At 41.9% G+C, this 20262-nt stretch overlaps 1 protein-coding gene across 1 annotated transcript in view; it reads left to right on the top strand.

Moving 5' to 3' along the window:
* Nucleotides 1-19975, top strand: part of nt5dc1 (5'-nucleotidase domain containing 1) — an 87822-nt gene extending 67847 nt beyond the window's left edge. Inside the window, exons 9-12 of the mRNA XM_080453141.1 lie at nucleotides 1566-1687; nucleotides 11148-11324; nucleotides 15219-15387; nucleotides 17708-19975. Of these exons, the coding sequence (XP_080309267.1) occupies nucleotides 1566-1687; nucleotides 11148-11324; nucleotides 15219-15387; nucleotides 17708-17820 (581 nt within the window). The 3' untranslated portion in view covers nucleotides 17821-19975. The remainder of the gene's footprint in view (nucleotides 1-1565; nucleotides 1688-11147; nucleotides 11325-15218; nucleotides 15388-17707) is intronic.
* The last annotated feature ends 287 nt before the right edge of the window (nucleotides 19976-20262 follow it).

The raw sequence follows: 20262 nt of genomic DNA, 5'->3' as shown, positions 1-20262 counted from the left end.
TCTCCATCATTTAGCTGGGGACCACCTGGAACCCACTCAAGGACCACTGGTGGTCCCTGGACCACTGGTTGAGAACCATTGTATTAGGTAATAGTCCCTTAGGTTTTGTTGTGCTTGAATAAGTGCGCCAAGAGAAGCTGCAGAAGAGGAGGAAGACATTTCAAGAGCAAAAAATGCTGGCTTTCCTAACGTTCCTCTTTGACACGTTGCCTGTATAACAGGGTAAGAGGGGGAAATGAGACCAGGGATGAGGTTGGGCCTGAAGTGAGCCCAGTCCATCCATCACTGTGATTTTTTGGGCGGTGAAACCGCCCCTATAAGTGAGATTTGGAAAAATGTACATTTTCCTGCGCTGTGATCCGGGCCCAGGAAATTTGTAGAATTATCCTGCGCTGTGATTGGCCAATCACAATCTATTCAGGACTGTGATTGGCCAGTGTTACATGACACATGTGCATAGTCCTATATAAGCAACCATAACTTGAAAAAAACCATAAATTGGTTTTTTTCAAGTTATGGGTTTGTCCATCATAAAGAGTGTTTCAATAAATGTATTTATTTTTGGGCGGTGAAACCGCCCCTATAAGTGAGATTTGGAAAAATGTACATTTTCCTGCGCTGTGATCTGGGCCCAGGAAATTTGTACAATTATCCTGCACTGTGATTGGCCAATCACAGTCTATTCAGGACTGTGATTGGCCAGTGTCACATGACACATGTGCATAGCCCTATATAAGCAACCATAACTTGAAAAAAAACTAAATTTGGTTTTTTTCAAGTTATGGTTTCGTCCATCATAAAGAGTGTTTCAATAAATGTATTTATCTTTTGTACATGATTGGTTGACTCCATTCAGTATTGTGATTAGCTAGCAAGACACCGCCCACTTCACACAGGGTGTGATTTTTTACTCCCAGTCTGGCTTTCCCCCTCCACAGCTGTGAGCATCAGCGAGCGATAGAGCTTGGTGACAAAAATAAATACATTCGCTCTCCATGGAAGGGCATGCCAGGATACAAACACACGTGCTAACAAGCTCAAAACACAGCCGGTAGAATAAGCTCTAATTAGGCTTCCCTCCCTCCCCTGACACTTTAAGTAATTCAAGACCACCACACACACACACCCTGACACCTAAATAAACCACATATAACCACATAAACCCACAGACATATAGACCCATACAAATGTATATGGTTGCTGTGGGGCAGAAACCTTGTGCTGTCCAAAAAAACGTTAAGGAGATGGAAAAAGAAGAATGAAGAAGTTTCCGACGATATACATGTAATATACGCGTAACGATATGGTCTATTATAAATATAATATCACCCAAATAATCCTACTGTATCTGCTCCTGTTCTGTTTTCTTGTGGGATGTACTGGTTAGTTCTGTGGTGGCACGAGGTTAAGTAAAAAACGAGGGCGGTTGAACGTTTGGGTTGCCAGAGAGCATGCGGTCACGACTGCTCTTGTCCTCTCTCTCTCTCTTCCTAGTAGTACAGCTGGGGCTGTGTGTGTGTGTGTGGTTGACCATGCGGTTTGTTTTTCTCTGTCTTTTTCTGCAGTGAACGACGTGGAGGAGAGCGAGGGCCTGCCCTCCCTGGAGAAGCCGGGCTGGTACTCGCAGGGCAACTGGCCCCACCTCCACGAGCTGCTCAAGACCATGACCGGCAAGCCCGAGCCCGAGGTATAACAGCAAGGTCTGGGACGTCTCCGTCCCACGCTCTCACAGGGTATTGTAAAAACGGAAATGAGAAAAGCACATGCTGGGCTTTTCGTTGAGGCGAAAGCCAGACGTCACGGTGTTATGGGAACATTGGTGTAGGTTGAGCAGTGGTGGAAAAAGTACTCACATGCTTTACTTGAGTAAAAGTATCAATACCGCAATGTAGAAATACTGCAAGTGAAAATCCGGAATTCAAAATTTACTTGAGTGAAAGTACAAAAGTATTGGTGTCAAAATATACTGAAGTGCCAAAAGTAAAAGTACTCATTATGCAGATTGCCCCATTTCAAGTTTTCAAATGTATAGAAATTGTTTGAAAATAGCAGATCTACAAGCTCACAATGCGTCACATCGCGACGCATTGTGAGCTTGTAGATCGGCTATTTTCAAATGGCCAAAATGTATATAGGGCTGAAGTGGTTAATGTATGTTTTGTAATTATAATCAAAATCGACAAAGTAATTAGTAACTAAAGTTTTCAAATAAATGTAGTGGAGTAAAAGTGCAATATTTGCATCCGAGATGTAGAGGAGTAGAAGAAAAAGTATTGGAAATTGGAAATACTCAAGTAAAGTACAAATACCTCAAAATTGTACTGAAGTACAGTACTTAAGTAAATGTACTTAGTTACTTTACACCACTGGTGCTGAGCTAACTAACCAAACTGTTCCGTGGACAATGGGTACCACAGTCTTTATAAATGCCTCCATAAATGCTGCAGTAATCGCGAGATTAGTGGATGACGTTCAAACCAGAGAGACCCATTCCTTGTAAATACCAATGGCTGAAAAGAGATCAAAGCTTCATTTTGGAAAACAATTTCCTGTTAGCAACGTACAGCAGACAAGAACATTAACTGCATTAGTCCAGGAAACATGTCGGTGATTACATTTGTAGCTATCGCACTGAAATGGGCAGTGTTGATTTTGACATCAAATTTTGATTTAGTCTTTTGAATATGAATTTAGTTTTAGTCATATTTTAGTCACCTGAAATGTTTTAGTCAACTAAATATCATAAGATTATAGTCGACTAAATCTACAGTTGATTTAGTCAACTAAAATGTATTCTGGCGGTGCCTTGATGGCGTCGTAATGGCTGATTTTACACTGGGTTGCATACTGAAAATAGCCGATCTACAAGCTCTCAACGCGTCGCAGCGCGTATATCTGCTATTTTCAGAGCGCAATACCAGAGCACAACCAAACATAAAATGACTTGTCTTTTAGTTCTACTGGATCTCTGCTCCACTTGTCCCTCTCTAACATTTTAGTATAGTTTTTTTTATTTGTTGACGAAATTGTCAGTATATTTAGTCTTAGTTTTAGTCACCATAGCTTAGTTTTTATTTAGTTTTCGATTTTTCTTTTCATTTTCCGACAAAATCTAAATCACTGAATGGGTGACAGGATAACTGGCTCTCTACAAGACTTTATCTTTGCTTTGTGGTTGATTCAGGCACAGATGAGAGCTTTGCGATCAATCATCTCGGGGCAGATTCACACCAGGGTGAGGGAAGCAGGCACACGTCCTGCAGCCTCTTGGCACAGCTGTTGACAGCTGGCATGCCGAGTGCCAGCAGGCTGCCTGCTGGGGCTTCCAAGACCAAGTCCATTCTTATAGCAAAATCGGTGATTTACAACAAGGCATACTAAATAGAAATCTGTTATTTATCCTCCTCCTCATCATCATCATTTTCCAAAAAAAATAACATTTGACTCTTTTCTTTTAAACTTTTCGCCTATAATGACATGCCCAAAATAGGGATTGATTATTCAAATATAATTTTATTAAACTACGGTAGACTGGTGCCCGTTGGGGAACGATGCAAATAGGGAATGCATGCTCCCACCCTGTTATACAATACCTGTTATACCCGTTGTCAGGGTACCCGTTGTAACTGCCTGTCTGTCTGTCTGTCTGTCCCTTTTATGCCCATATATGGAGATCTCTATATCAATGGAAAAAGGCCAATTTCATTTTTTTTTAAATATTTAATCAAATTATTATTATTTTTAAACAGTTGTTTATTGGAGTATTGTATTTATTAAATTACTATATGTGAAAAACATAGACCAGCATTATCATATCATATATATAGTAGGCATAGCCTGGGGGTCGACTGCCAGTCAGTTGACAGTTCTCCTTTGCTCCATGACAAACCTTTCCTCAAAGTGTTGTGGCGGTACATGGATCCATTCAGAAGTGATACGCCTTTTTGTCATGATTTAACCACTTCCTTGTTTGTTCAATCATCATGAAAAGTTCCATCTTCTTTGCCACCATGACCGATCTTTCCACATCGGTTTGTCCAAATCCATGCATTTCAGATATTCAGACTAACAGACAGACAGACAGACAGACAGGGGCCAAATCATAATCTCCTTTGGTGAAGGTAATCATGAGGCTAGCATTTTGATTTATAGAACAATTTGGGTTAGGGTTTTCACTCCAGAGGTGCTCTGTCCTACAAGGTCAGTAGTTTTGCGAGTCAGTGAAACCTACACATCAGTCATGAACTCTGACCTTTTAAAATGGTAAAATTGTGGTTACCGCCTTTTGCTTTGTAAGGCAGCAACACATGCTGCCAAAATACTACACAGCCTTCCCTAGTGTGTGCTCATTTTCTACACAGCCAATTTTTCTACACGGAAGAAATATGAACGAAAACCCACAAGAATGGTGACTTCTCTTTCTCTTTCCGCCCAGTGTAGTAAAAGTGTCACAGAAACTGCTCGTGTCCCTCAATTTCTTTTACTGTGCGTAGCGTAGCGGAAAGGTTCTGGCCTGGAAATCTGCTCAGATGTAACTATGGCAAGCGGAGAAACTCTTTGGCAGCAGGGGGGGGAGAGTTACGTTGCCTTAACCCACCCACCCCCAAAAAACACACCAATGGATGGAATACTCGTCATCATCCATCCACGTCCTCAGATCTTCTCTTTTCCTCCCCCCACCCTCCCCCTCTTCCCTCTCACTCGGCCCTGGCTCGGGGGCTCAATGCCCTGTCTGTTCCCCCTCAGCCACGTGGAGAAAGCTCTCGCGGAATGCAAGTGTCAACCTGCACTTACGGCTGCTTTTGAGTAGCTCCTCCGGGGTGACTTGAGGCGCTCTGTGTTTAGAGTTCTCTCCACTTTCACCTGACATGGCTTACCACAGGTGGGCTGAATGGACCCATTCAGGGGAAGATTACACCCACCCACTTACAGTCCTGACCAACCGGGGTCACAGCCGGGGTGACGGGATGCCATCACTAGGGCTGTCACAGTTACACATTTAAGTTGACGATTAATTGTCACACAAATAATTAAGAAAACGTTTAGTACTCGCATACTAGCAAGGATATCCTCAAAATTGCATGTTTAAGGGCTGGCTAACATTTAAGAATTTACATTTATATTCTAGTATGTTGCAATATGTATTGCAATTAAAAAACGAACCAACTTGGAGTTACACCAGATATGCAGATTTGAACTTGAATGTCTCCTTAAATAGAAATAATTAATCACTTATCCACACACTTGCTGAGAATGATTGTGATTGGTCATTCACTGACCAGTAACCAAGAACTATTTTTTCTTCCAGATTAGTCATGAAAATGTCAAACCTGTGGCTGTGGGGAACCAGACTTCTGATACTTTTTCTACTCTACAAAGTGGTTAATTGGATTCACCTGGTGTCACCGGTCTAAATTGTTTCCTGATTAAACATTAAAAAGCAGAGGTCCCCTGTGTCCCCAGTATCAAAACGGAGAAGCCCTGGCTTAACCACATAAACTCTGTATACTTACTTGACCGGGGTCCCCCAGGAATCTATACTAGATCCTCTAGTATTTCCCTGTACACCATACAGTATGTCTTTGTCGAAATTTGCCACAACTTGCCACGTTGCGATACGACGGGAGCTTGTAGGTTGACTATTTTATCTGATTATGCACCCCCGAATAGGGACGCTAGGGTTCTTGAAGTGGTAACTGGAAGATTCGCCCCAAAACACGCTGGCCCCCATTTTTTTCCCACGGACCAGCGGTTCTTGTATTCTAGTATTTGTTTTACTGAGGATAAGGTTAGAAATATGTTTAGGGGGGGCACGGTGGCACAGTCGGTAGTGCTGTCGCCTCACAGCTAGAAGGTCCTGGGTTCGATTCCCGCAGGGGACGCTGTGGGCGCTGGGGGTGTGTTCTCTCCTCCGCGTCATCAGTGCCCATACCCTAGGTGGGGTTGGCGAAAGGGCCTCTCTGTGTGGAGTTTGCATGTTCTCCCCGTGTCTCCTAGGGTAGGTACCCTCACAAAAACATGCAGTAATCCTGGTCACTATACTGCCTCCCCCCTGGCCAGCCGGGGCGCCTGATGGAGGGGAAGGGAACTGGTTGGAATAACGTGTTCCTTCCACGCGCTACGTCCAACCAGGGAAACTCTCCCCTGTCAGGTGACAAGAAGGTCAGTTGGCTCTCATGCATTGAAGGAGGCATGAGCTCGGCCCTGGCCTCCCTAGGTTGGCAGAGGGAAGGTAGTGCCCAGGATTACATAGACAATTGGCACTGGGTGTAAAAAATAGGGTTACAAAATCGTGGGATAAAAATTTAACAAAAAAAAAAAAAAAAAAAAAAACGTTTAGGGCTAGGCATAGTTTTACTGAGGTTAAGTTTAGGAATAAGGTTAGGTGTTGGCACCGTTTTACTGAGGTTACGTTTAGGAATAAGGTAGGTTTAGGCATCGTTTACTGAGGTTAAGTTTAGGAATAAGGTAGGTTTAGGCATAGTTTACTGAGGTTAAGTTTAGGAATAAGGTTAGGTTTAGGCATAGTTTACTGAGGTTACGTTTAGGAATACCAGGTGAATACCGCCGGATTTGCCCCGGGGGGGCGACTGTGTTTTGGGGCGAGCGTTTTGGTATTCCTTGAAGTCCTTATCTCCCTGAGCTTTTCCTCTCAGATGTGTCATTTGAAGCCCTCCACTCTCTGTAGCTCAGACCCCACACAGTGGAACACAATGGTCTCCTTAAGGTACCTTTTGCCTTCTAAAGGGCCCCCTGACTCTGTTGACCTGCGGACGGCTTTATCTGGAATCTCTGCTGTGAGTGATGTGGTGATGATAACAAGACAGAAAATAATAAAGCCCGAGGGTATTGCAAGTGGGCCCCCAAATAATTGTCAAAACACTACGATTGTAATGATAACATGACATGAATATAAAACATATGTAAATACAAATGACATGGTATTTATTTCTCTAAAACCTTGAAAAATGTGTTCTCATTGTGATACCGATAAATAGGAATACTGTGTTAGTTCCATTGATCCAATAAGCCAGAACACAATCGATTGAGTGATCATTAAAATAAACATGCTCTGAAAATGCACGTCTGACCACTTAACACTTCAGCCTGAGGGCCCTGATCCAGAAAAGGTTGAGAACCACTGGTTTTAACCAGCTTTCAACCTGGCTTCCCTATTTTGGGCAAGTCATTATAGGTGAAAATGTAACTTTAAAAAACAATAGCTCTACATGTTCACGACGCATCGCGCTATAGATCTGCTTGTAGATTAGCTGTTTATTTTTCAACTTTTTAATTTTTCTGAAAAGTTTTGCCTATAATTGTCATGCCCAAAATAGGGACTCCGGGTTGAAAGTGCTTCATTTGGTAAACAGGCCTGAAAATGCTACACTCTAAAGTGTCGTTGACACAAGCCTTTTATATCATGAAATCTACAGTACGTGTTGTCTTCAAAATTGGTGGGTGAACTACACAGCTGGCTAAGAACCTCATTGATGATGAAATGGAGTGTTTGTTGTTTCCGCACCACCAAGTATACTGTACAGGGGAATACAACGTCTCATTGAGTGAGACATTACACAAGACCTTCATTTAGAAGAATACGTGGTGTCATCTTGTGTGACAGAATGATGGTCTGTTGTCAGTCGGGGACAATGATAGAGAAAGAGCTATCTGCCCAAAACTCATAAGATTAGCATTCCAGGGCAAAGTGTATTTTCACTGGAGCCACTTTAGCCACTCTGATCAGTGTTGCCAGATTCTGTGAGAGAAACAAGCAACCAGGTCTAGGAAAACCAGCCCAAAAGAAGCGACTATGGGCCACATGAGCACTTTAACATACACATCAGCTAATAGCAGATCTACAAGCTTACAACAGCCTAGCTTTTTTCTTCGCTTTTTTTTCTCCTCGGTTAGTGCACAGCTGTGGCTAGTTCTGGGGGGAAAAATATGTTTTTACATTCATACCTTAATCCAGACAAATTTAAAACAAGTGCAGCTGTACGGTTAACCTTTTTTTTTCTTTTTTTTTTTATCACATGGATCCACATGGCAAGCGCCTGATGGATCCTCGGAATTGCCATTTATAAGAATAGGGCAAGAGTTCCACAAGGAGGCGGTTCTTTTAAAAACATGGAAGAGGTCCAGCTGGAAATGTGATGCCTGAAGGCTCTTCCCCACTGGGCTGTTTGTTGATGTATGGAGGACTGGCTGTATGCGCACCACAAGGGTCTGACCGTCTGTGGAGGGGATAAACTGTAAAATCCTGAGTGGTATTTTAACTCTAAGAGTGTATAAATGTACAAGTACGAGTTGCAGATTGATAAATTAATACTGAGGATTTTTACATGAATGCATGATGGACACTCCTTTTTATGACGTCTCATTCTGTAGACATCATTATTAACATATGGCTTTATTTAACCAGGAGCTCCCTTTTAACAGATTACCTGCCATTCACAGTTATATCCGTGAATTCAAATCCAACCGCTATCTGCCAATCACGGATATATCCGTGATTAAAAGAAAAAAAAATCTTGGCTCCTGTGTACTTTTTACTGTATTTTTGGCGAAACATGCTATTTTCAACTGGGTATAACAAGAGAAGATCACAATGACATTTTTTTTTCTTCACGGAAGCACATGGATTTCCTCCGTGATTAGCAATCATCAGGGGATCGATCATAATGGAGATAAATATTCTGTGGTTCTTGAAAAATGTGTCAGAATGCTTAAAAATGCTGGCAGAAGCTACCTGCCAGCATTAGAAAGCCCCTGGCAGCGAATTGGTAAGATGTAAAAATGGAACCGGGTCAAAAGAACAGCATCAGGACATAAGAAAGGCAGAACGGCAAAATACACCAACAAATTACATACGTTGAATGAATTGGAATGAATTCTAAGACAAATGAGTTAGGTTAAGACGGTACAGATAATCTTTTTGTATTTTCCCACGCAAGTATCTCATGCGTAATTGTTTTAAGATTAAGCAAAAATCCAAGAACGTTTTCATGAATGAGGCCCCCAGCTTTTTCTGTCCATGCATGTATCATTTTCATCAAGGGCGCCGATACTGTGGGTGCCTCGGGGCTAAAGCACCCAGGAGAAATGACGAGCACCCATCACAAATTCATCCCAAAAAAAGAAAAAGAAAAAACCTCCGACATCTGCACTTCACGGAGTACATTTTTTGTACCAAATTAACCGAATTAACCGCATTAAAGTAACAAAAGAAAAACAAAAAGGTAACAAACCCGGGAAAAAAGCAAATTTTCGCGCACGCGCTACGCTTCTAAAGATGAGGTTCGATGAGAAATGCCACATGTGGTGGACATATGTTCAGCTGTGTTATCTCGATGGTGTTGATAGCTACCGTTCATCTGATGGAGCAGCCTAGCTATAAGCACAAGTTACATAAGTGGAAGACAGAGCAAGGAAGACTTATGGGTTTTAAAGATGTTTTCTTTTTTCCTTCTTTTTCTTTTTTAGGGCCAACCTTGCACCAGGATTTATGCTGTAGCCAGAGAAAGTACAATAAAACATATGGCTTTTATTTAAGGGTCTCGCTCGATTCATGCCAACATTTTACAGCCATTTCAGTGCTCAACAAAGTGCAAACTGCATCTTAAATTTAATATCCGCCCCTAAATGGGCTCTGTCATATTACTACCTTTAAATACTGGAAAGCCTTTTTTTTTATTAAAGGACTTTAAAAGCTTTGTTCAGTTGAATTCTGTATCGTTTTCGTTTCAACCTCCTAATCTCACATTCCTATTCTTCGGTATTTTCTCTCCAGTTTGACTGGCGTAGAAACATATGTACAGTAACTGTTGAATTAAAAGCTCTAAGTACTGTGCCCCCTGCTGTCAATGGAATGCTGTTCAGTTAAGGCCTGTCTCAACTTGTTTTTCTTTCCAGGCATTGAAAGACAAAGGAAATACGATGGTCAAAGAAGTCATGATGAGTTTTGCAGGCTCATCGTGTCTGGTCTAGTTCGCCTTTGGGGCAACATATGTTGGCTTTATTGAATTTGACTACCACTGTTTAGTGCTCTGCAGAAAAAGAATTCAGTCCAACCCCAATTTTATTGCAGCACTGCCACTAAGTAGACAAATCAGAGCAGTTGTTCCTAAAGTGGTGGCAGGAGACCCTAATGTCATCTGATCATTTTATGGGGATCCCTTGCTGGAAAAAAAGTTTCATTTATCAGACATTCTGATTATAGTTTTCACATCTCCCTATCTACAGTATTGCGTAGACCAGGGATTCTCAAACTTTTTCGTGTCAGGGACCCCCAAATTGATATGTATGTGGCCGTGGACCCCCATCTGAAAATGTTTTGTGCCAGGGACCCCCAGAAAAATAGCAGATCTACAAGCTCATAGCGCGGCACGAAGTGACGCGCTATGAGCTTGTAGATCTGCTATTTTTGAATAGCCAAAGTATAAAATATGAAAATTATTGTGATGATTTATTAACACATTTTGCTGGGGACCCCCCTGGTACCCCCTGGTACCCCCCCCCCCCCCAGGTGTCCTGGTGTAGACTAAAGCATATCCAACAATAGAAATACAGGAATTCCTTGGGATAACATTCTGTTAAATGAGGGTCTGTAGTATAAGGTGTCTCTTTCTGTGGGTTGCTTTGAAACCCTAACATAGAGTAACAGTCTCTTCAAAAGAAGCGACTATTACGTCGTTTCACCCCTCCAGTGTATTTCAGAGAAAGTGTGCCATTAGACTGATACTTGATCACATCACATCACATCACTTAAGTCTAACTTGGCAAATCAGTGATGGTCAGTCTAAAACAGTTTATATTTTTTAACATAGGGTCCCATTTTGGATCGCGGACCCGTATTTATGGGTCATAAGCAAATATGCATTTACGTTAATAAAAATACTTGTTTTGTGACAATAGCACGTCATCTACAAGCTCACAATGTGTGGCGAATGGCGATGTGACATGTTGTGAGCATTTTATTAAAAGTTTAAGTAGTTAAAGTAGTTAATTCACAATGTATTTTTGTAAGTTTGGGTTCTGTGTCTTCTAGCTGAAAATGTTTGGGAAAGACTGAGCTGACTCCAGTATGTGGCAGCTGTTAATGCACCTTCCCCCCCCCGTGTCTTTTACCCCCCCCCCCCCTCCAGGTAGTGTACTTTGGTGATAGCATGCGGTCGGACATGTTCCCCGCCAGCAGCTTCGGCAAGTGGGAGACGGTGATGGTGGTGGAGGAAATGGAGGGAGAGGGCGTCCCGAAGAGCGACGCGGCCGTGTCCAATGAGGCCCAAGAAGTCGAGCCTCTGGAAAAGAAGGGAAAGTTTGAGGTAAGTTCAACACAAGCAGCTGTTTCCGTTTAGCGCGCTCACCCACCATTGCTCCCCCCCCCCCCCCCCCCAACCCCCCCTGCCTGCCCCCCCTACGAAACCTCCCTACCCCCATGCCTTTGGCTGAGAGCCACCAACATACCCTTTGTAGACTGGGTCTTTGCATGTGTACACGTGTTCTGCAGTATGCAGGGTTCCATTTGATGGGGTGGGGATGGTGGGGGGGTCCATGCCTCTGCTTTTGATATCCCCTCCTCTGATCTTTCTTTTTTTATGGCTGGTGGGGATTTGTGTTTTTTGAAAAGGATAGCACACGCACATCCATGGGGGTGCAGGACAAACAGCAATGTAACAGATAACAAGTGTCCACACACTGGTAATGACAAAAACCTCCACTGATTTATTGCTTGTCAACGTTTCAGTCAGTTCAGATCTTCCGCTATACTGAAAGCTGAGCCATGCAGGGGTGGAAAAAATACTATTTATTTTTTACCTAAGTAAAAGTATCAATATGGCAATGTAGACTCTTTTACACTCTTTTATACTCTGTTACAAGTAGAAGGGTAAAAGTACAAAAGTATTGGTATGAAAATGTACCTAAAGTACCAAAAGTAGAAACTCATTATGCAGAATGTCCCATTTCACAAGTTGTCTAAAATGTCTAAAAAAATCTTCTGAAAATACAGATCTACAAGCTCACAATGCATCGCATCATGACGCATTGTGAGCTTGTAGATCGGCTATTTTCAAATGGCCGAAATGTATACAGGGCTGAATGGTAATAATAATCTAAATCTACAAAGTAACTAGTAGCTAAAGTTTTCAAATAATTGTAGTGGAATAAAAGTACAATATTTGCCTCTGAGATGTAGTGGAGTAGAAGTAAAATGAATGAAAATTGGAAATACTTCAGTAAAGTGAAAGTGCCTAAAAATGCAGTACTTGAGTAAATGTACTTATAGTTACTTTACACCACTGGAGCCATGTAACATTTTGGAGTATCTGACCTGCAGAGAGGAAGGAGGAAACTCTTAATGAAATGATCTCAACAAGGATGTACAGTACAGTCTAATACTGCCCAGTGCTGCCCTCTCCCTCAACAAGCAGGCTCTGGCCTGTTGAAATGCACAGTCGCCTCTCTGTGACAGTGTGCCACGCTACAGGATGTGTGTGGAACACACACACACACACACACACACACACACACACACACACACACACACACACACACACACACACACACACACACACACACACACACACACACATATACACACACACACACACACACAAGAACATGAGTCAGCGTATCTGTGGCAAGACAGATTAGACTCATGAAGAATAACCCATTAACCCATTAAGACCTGAGGCCGATTCTACAAATGTCTTCTTAAATCCTATAAAAGTTTTCTGAAAAACCTATGTTTCTGCTATGTCAGTGGTTCTGAAACCTTTTCATGTCAAGGACCCCCAAATTAATATGTATTTGGCCGCCGACCCCGCCTCAAAATATTTTTGTTTCAGGGACCCCCAGAGGTAAAGATTTAAGTTAGAAATGTTCGCTTTTAAAAATATATTTATATATAGTGTAGTATAAATTAGGCTTAAAATCTCTGATATGACCGCTGAGCCAGTACTGTTCTATGAGCAGTGCAAGGTACCAACATCGCCATGGTTTTAGTGTTCATTGAGGCAAAATCTGTCAGATGTTAATTAAACTTATTTTATTTTATATTATTTTGGCCGCCTGCTCCTGATACACTGTAACTTTTTTGTATTTATTTTTTATGTTGTACAGTTTAAAAGAGTTAGAGGCCAGTTGTCTAGTGTGGTGTGCGGTGTGGTGATCTCGAGAAATTTTTTTGGACAGCACCGTATCCATTGCAATAAATCTCTCCTTTTATCACTTGAACCCCCGAAAATACTAAACCTCAGCCCTGAGCTTGTAGATCGACTTTTTGTTTTCGGTAGATCAGTGTTTAGAGGGAAACAATTAGGGGGCCTAGTATAGAGCCCTGGGGGACTCCGGTCAATGAAGTATATAGGGTTTTAAGTGGTTAAATCTCTGTGTTGCTTGCTTCCTGTCCCTGATAGCATATCTGCAATTCTGCATGCTTAGCACATTTTAAAACACCACATCCTGTTTTCCAGAAGTGCTGTGCTCATCAACACATAATCTAGAAATGATAACTTCACTCATTAGTTACAATTACATGTACTGTAACAGGATTGGTTATTTCTGGGAAATAGGAGCGATTGTAATTCTGTGTTGAGCTTTTTGTGATCAAGGCAGTTTTTTTTTGGGTTTGTTTTTATATAACCTTTATTTAACAATGCTGACAATGAAGAACAAGTTCTTATTTACGACTTTGGCCTGACAAAAAGGCAACTCCTCTTGAGGAAGAGAGGGGTAGGGGATAAAATAAATCAGCATTCACGTTAAAAGCAAATAAAAACTAAGCAATATTGTAAATCACAGTAAGAAGGAAGAAAAAACTGAAATATTTCCACATCAATGCAATATTCAGTTAATAGACCAAAAGAAAAACAAGGCAGGGGCTGAAGGACAGCAACATACTTCTTTAACTGACTCATAGTGACTCATTATTTACAATTAAGCAAAAGGATTGGGTATTTCTGGGAAATGTGAGGGATTTTAAATCTGTGTAATCCTCCGTATTTTTGTGTGATGAAAGCAGTTGGGGGGGTTACCTCATATAGTAATTCCATAGAAGTTCATAGTGGGGTTGTCTTCTCCTCAGCAGGACCAAACTTGTCTGGGGAGCTCATCTCCAGCCCAGTTACAGTACATAGTGGTAAATAGGGCTGTCTGTCATGATCATGCCATTTTAGTTGACGATTGATTTGTCATACAAATAATTGAGTTGCTATCGGAAATAGTCCATGGTTGAGATGGCTCTATTCTCTGATTATGAAAAGAATCTATCGCCAGCACAAGTTCTGTCCATTCAGGTACCGGTACTTATTTTATTTGCAAAAACGGCAACATGGCACATGTTGCTATTTTTGCAAATAAAAACACTATTTATATCAGTGGTTCTCAACCTTTTCAGGCTGCGACCCCCCAAAGTAATCATATTTGAACTGCCCCCCCCCACCCTGACAAACATGTAGGAGTTGTGGTATTACATTTAGTTTGACTTGGTTCAACAGATAAATATTGCTCACAAGGCTCACAAGGCCTCGTGTTGCGAGGCGTTGTGAGCTTGTAGATCGGCACTTTTCACACATTTTCCCTCTTTCTTATATTATTTGACAATTTGGCCAATGTTTGACCAGTTTTTATAGTATAGTTTTTTGATTACTTTTGATGCAGTGATGGTCTTTTTTCTTTTCTCTCTTTCTTTTTTTTAGGTATTAAAAAGGTCTTAAAAGTCCTTAAATTGTCACTTCACTGTCATCTGGGGACCCCCCGAAGTCATGTAGGGGTCCCGACCCACAGGTTGAGAACCACTGCTTTATATGATAGACACTTTGGAGCGGTGCACCCGGCAAGTTTTTTTATATCGTTTGTGTGTGACTCACTGGAGTTGTGCTCGCATCTCTTTTAGTGTCTATTCTCTGGTGATTAGCGTAGGAGCTTTGCTGACACAAGGTGCGTCATATTTATGTCCTGGATGGAGGGAAGCTCACATCCACTTTTGTCTAACAATTGAACCCCGGCATCTCTAATCTGGAGGGAGCAAAAAATAGGCGATCTACATGTTCACAGCGCATCGCAACGCGATGCGTTGTGAACTTGTAGATCCCCTATTTCTTTGCCAGAGAGATGTGGTGTAAGAGGGCAAAAGAGTGCAAAAAAAGTATAGAGGCAACTCATGTCCAGTTTACTAAGTATATAGAGGGTTTAAAGTGGTTTACTCCTCTTAACAGGACCAGGGGATGAAGGCGCCCTCGGACGTGTCCAAGCAGTGGGGGTCTTACTTCGTTGACGTCCACAAGGCCAGTGGAGCCGACGAGGAGACCCAGAAGCTCACCTGGTGCGGCCATTGCATCCACAAATACAGCACTATGGCCATCCCTAGTGTGGAACACATAGCAGGTAATGTTGGACAAGACTGTGGGGGCTGGCTAAGGCAGAAAACCATCTGCACAGTAAAGTCATCACTCTGAATCATCTCCATTGCATTTTTATTACATACAAGGTTTTATACATAACAATGTTTGTCTGTATTGAAATGAAAACTTTATAATGAATAGCAAATGATAAAAAGAGAGTTTACAAATCGAACCAAATAGACCTTTAAGGGTCCATTTGGTTCCATTTGTACACTCTTACACTCTCTGACTAAGAATGGATAAATTAATACTATTTCACAGTGTAGTCTTTGTAAAAGGCATGGTCGAAATAGTTTGACATAAAACTCATCTCCAGTCTAAATGATTTTAATAGCAATTTGATAACAAGGGGTGGGAACTTTTTCACTGGGCCTCGCCACATTCTTGGATGTCTTGATTAACGACCGACTAAGTGTTTCTCCTAGCCCTACATGTGCAATGAGCAATGATGGGTCACCAGACCACAGCCCCCGAAATTGCAACCCCCACTAGAGGAAACGTGAAATAAATACTCACATATGTATGACTGTGTACGCATGGTTTTCGCCAAGGTCTCCCCAAAGTACATCCAGTGTTTAAAAAACAACAACAATCATTTCAATCTGTGGATCCGTATGGGAACGACGTGGCTCCAATGATGACGAGGATCTCAGCCTCCACGAGGCCAGCCTGTGACGTAAAATTCATGTTTTATTTTATTTATTTTGCCTTTATTTTGCCAGAAAGCCTTATTGAGAAATCTCTTTTACAAGAGAGACCTGGCCAAGAAGTTTAAAAAAGTATAAAACATATGGTAGAGGTACTTGGTCTCTATGTGGTCTGCTTGCAGTATGCACAAGAACTTTGGCGCTGATCGGTTCACCGGACCTAGCTCCCTGGTCTTTTGAGAAATATGCTTTTAAGTCACAGTTGAATAAGATGCACAAAACTAGTATTGGCTAGTGTTTGATTTCCTTGGCACTCATGTGGGACATCGAAAGAAAGGCTTGCTAGCTAGCTATTCATCAAACATCATTAACATTAGCCAAAGTGTGCTTACATACGCTCACCTGCTTAGTTTACCATGCTTGGGTTCCAGGTGATCCCAGCAAAATTATTGATTAGGAACCACCATACCATTTGGTAACATTTGAACGCTCAGAGTTAAATTAACGTTTGAGTGCAGATTAGGGTCCCAGAGATAAGAAATTGTATCAAATGGGGGTACTTGGCCTAATGCATATCAAATTGGGGGTTCTTGAAATTAAAAGGTTCGAGAATCGCTGACATAGTGGTCTTAACTTTGCAGACACGGAGGACAGCAGAGCAAAAAAGCACTGTTTTTCTGATTCCATATTGGTCCCCCCCCCTTCCCCAACACACATTCTATTCTACAAGCTCTCGCATTTTGCAACGTACTGTATGAACCTTCATAACTACCGCAGCAACAAATCTGTCCGAGGGGAAATCACTGCCAGAGTGTCATCCACCGTTGAACTGCAAAACGAACCCGATTGAGCGGAAAAGTTTTATTTAAGCTTCGAGACAAACTTCTGTCCCTTTTTCTTTCATATTACAAAAATGCTTCTTTAAACTTTGTTTCCTCTCTCTTTGGAGGGTTTGGTTTGGCAGAGCCGCAGTCATTTTCCAGACGTTAGGGGAAAAACTGTTGAGCAATGGGCCACTCCCAGACACTGTGGATAGTTACTGTGAATTAACTGTAGTGGTATTGATTATGTACAACAGGCTTCCATTGGGGGACTCACTGTGACATACAAGTCCCCGATTCAGTAGTAAACACACAGCTCAGTGGTTGTTCGGCAGTGGTACAATTGTTTGTGCAATTGTCTTTATTATTAACCACTTACTGTAAGTTCACCCCTATTATACTGTACATCGTTGACCGGGGTCCCCCAGGGCTCTATCCTTGGCTCCCTCCTCTTTCCCTTTACACCAAATGATTGCCTCTCATGACATGTCCAGGATAGCGATGCTAGGGTTCATAATGGTTAATTGCCTTTTTGCGTTTTATGTGTTCATTTACATTGTTAAATGAACAAATCTTTCCTTTTTTTATTGGCTGTGAGCTTGAATTTTGGCTATTTCAATTTATTTTATTTTGAAAAATAAAAAAGATGGTCTATTATCATCACAATATTGATAATGAGGTATTTGGTCCAAAATATCATATTTGATTTTGTCAATATTGCCCAGCCCTTGAAATGCAGACAATTCAACTTTGTAAGCCACTGTGGATAAGAGCATCATGTGCAAAATGCCTAAATTGTAATTGCGACATTATTGTAGTTTCTCTTTGGTTTCAGCTCTCCCTCTGGACTACAAGTTCCCCAGGTTCTCTCCCGACAAGCCTTGCACCACCGGTTACTACCCCAGACCCCCAGATTCCGTGGTGAAGAGGTGCCAGACTCTGTCCTAGAGACGTCCTCCCTCACTCGTCTGCCTCAGGAGAGGAATGTGCCTCCATTTTTGCCATGTAGTCACACACACACCTGATCCCTCCGCATCTGTGGAGCACAGGAACACAGTAAAGTCTGCAGTGTTAATTTAACCACTTAAGCCGTGTTTTATACTTATTCGTACACGGGTGTCGTCTGAGCAGCCCTGAGCCATCTGAGCAGCCATCTGCTGAGTGGACCTGTAAAAGTAATTCCCCTCCCTCTGGGACCAGAAAATACCCCCCCCCCCCCCCCCCCCCCCCACACACACACACACACACACACACACACACACACACACACACACACACACACACACACACACACACACACACACACACCCACACACACCCACACCCACAGTCAAACATAAAGTGACAGTGCCAGTGTAAGAAGACCTTATCATTGACATGGCGACAGGACTCGGAGCCTTGTGGAAACCATCCCTTAGGGGCCGTGTCCATGGGTCTTCCCCCCCCCCCCCCCAGCAGAAAAAGCAAGGCAATATTTCAGCTCTCGGCAAGCAGAATAGGCGCTCGGTGCCTTGTCATTCTGCTGCTGTTTCCAAAAAATGTGGCGCTCCCATTGTAAACAATTAAAAACACACTCAGGATCAAATAAAATCAAAATAAACGTCTTGGTGGACAAGGCCCCTTAATCCCGATTCATACTTTGTTGCATGCTGGTGTCGCGCGCAGAGAATAGCCGACCCTACAAGCTCACAACGTCTTGCGGATGTGACGCGTTGTGAGCTTGTAGGTCTGCTATTCACGGGCCATTCTCAGCACGCGACACTGCCGCACGGCGGAGCATAAATCAGGCTTTAGTCTGTTTGTTTCGGCATTTGATGCCGCGATGTCGCCTTGCCTGGCGGCGTTAAATGAACACTGAGGACTTTACTGTGAACCATTTTCCCTTCTGGAGAAACCATGTGAATGTATCTCTCAGTAATAACGCCCACATCTTCTACGTTGTTCTGTGGTTTATTGTACTGTAATATGTGGAAATAATTACTTGCCAAAATAATGCGTGTGTGTGAGTGTCGGCATATAATGATGATAAACAATGTAGTGGTCTTATTGTTTTATGTGAGGACCCCCCCCTCCCCCCACCCCTCTCATGTTTCTTATGTACCTTAGAGACCTAACCAGTTGACCCCATTTACATTTTAAATACACGTCCATTTGTGCTGCACAGGTTTCTTGTTTGACGTTCATAAGTAAGGATACTAGAGAACATTATTGTTGAAAATGTACACAGTATTTCCATCGTCCGTTTTATCCCCGAAGTGATTACCTCAAGATGTAACCGCAAACCCAACTCATTACAAGAAACTTCCCTTCCCTGTGCAAATGGTATTTGTCAGTATTTGTAAACAAATGTATTATTACACTGTTGTGTGTTATCAGGGGTTTTCTCTCTCTCTTTTTTTTTTACATTTTACTTCACCAAATGTGTTTTAGTGACTTGAATATGGCGTTCAAGATCTAACTGTTTCCAGTGTCGGTTTGTGGAAAGTGTTATTTCAGGTCATTGTCGCTGAAGAATGCCACAATAATTGTTCTGTGTTGGCTGTCATAAAAACACAAAACTATCCCACCAGTTTGGGGAAACTGTTGATAGTACTGGTTTGATGAAGACTATGCTTGATGTTCTGTATTATTTTTTGGTGCAACGTTGCAATGTGCTCTTTTGAGTGACTTTAAAAAAAAGAATGGACTATAGGCCTACTCATGCTTCATAATGCTGTGCCAGTTTGAGGTATGTTTTAACTGACTTGTGAATGGTTATTTAGAATGGTGTGCATAGACAAGTTGCGCCAGAGGAGCCATCTCTTATAAATAAGTTAATAAGTAATTTGACATTAAGCAGAATATAATTTAGATGACCCGGATGGCTCTGAAGTCAGGGTTATTCAAATTGAATGATTACTTTTGCTGTGTGTGCAAACACAGCTTTAGTGATTGTACACCCTCCCCCTTTTTTCTCATCTGATCTGGAAACTTACATGCACATTTGCCTTATGTTCAATTCATTAGTGGTCTTAAGTTATTGAAAACACAGGGAAAGTTGAATTATGTGTTCCTAGTGTTGAAGTACTGTCAATGAAATAAAATGTTCTATGATTTTGTTACACAGTTGCCGCTGCAATTACTGCTCTCTCTTCTTCACCCTATAACCCCAGCGTGAACTACAGCATTTATCTGTCTACTTTCAACAAATATGCAGTGGTGGTCCACCGAGTACTTAGTTACTTTCCACCACTGGTGGAAAGTAACATAAAGTACATTTACTTAAGTACAATTTTGAGGTACTTTTACTTTACTGGAGTATTTCCAATTTTTTATACTTCTACTTTTACTCCACTGCATCTCGGAGGCAAATATTGTACTTTTACTAAATATATACATTTTCTACAAGCT

This window comes from Gymnoscopelus braueri, assembly GCF_963280865.1.
Source record: "Gymnoscopelus braueri genome assembly, chromosome: 16".
Classification (NCBI taxonomy): Eukaryota; Metazoa; Chordata; class Actinopteri; order Myctophiformes; family Myctophidae; genus Gymnoscopelus; species Gymnoscopelus braueri.
The sequence above is the reverse complement of the archived record's forward strand: the minus strand, read 5'-3'. Positions and strand labels throughout refer to the sequence as shown.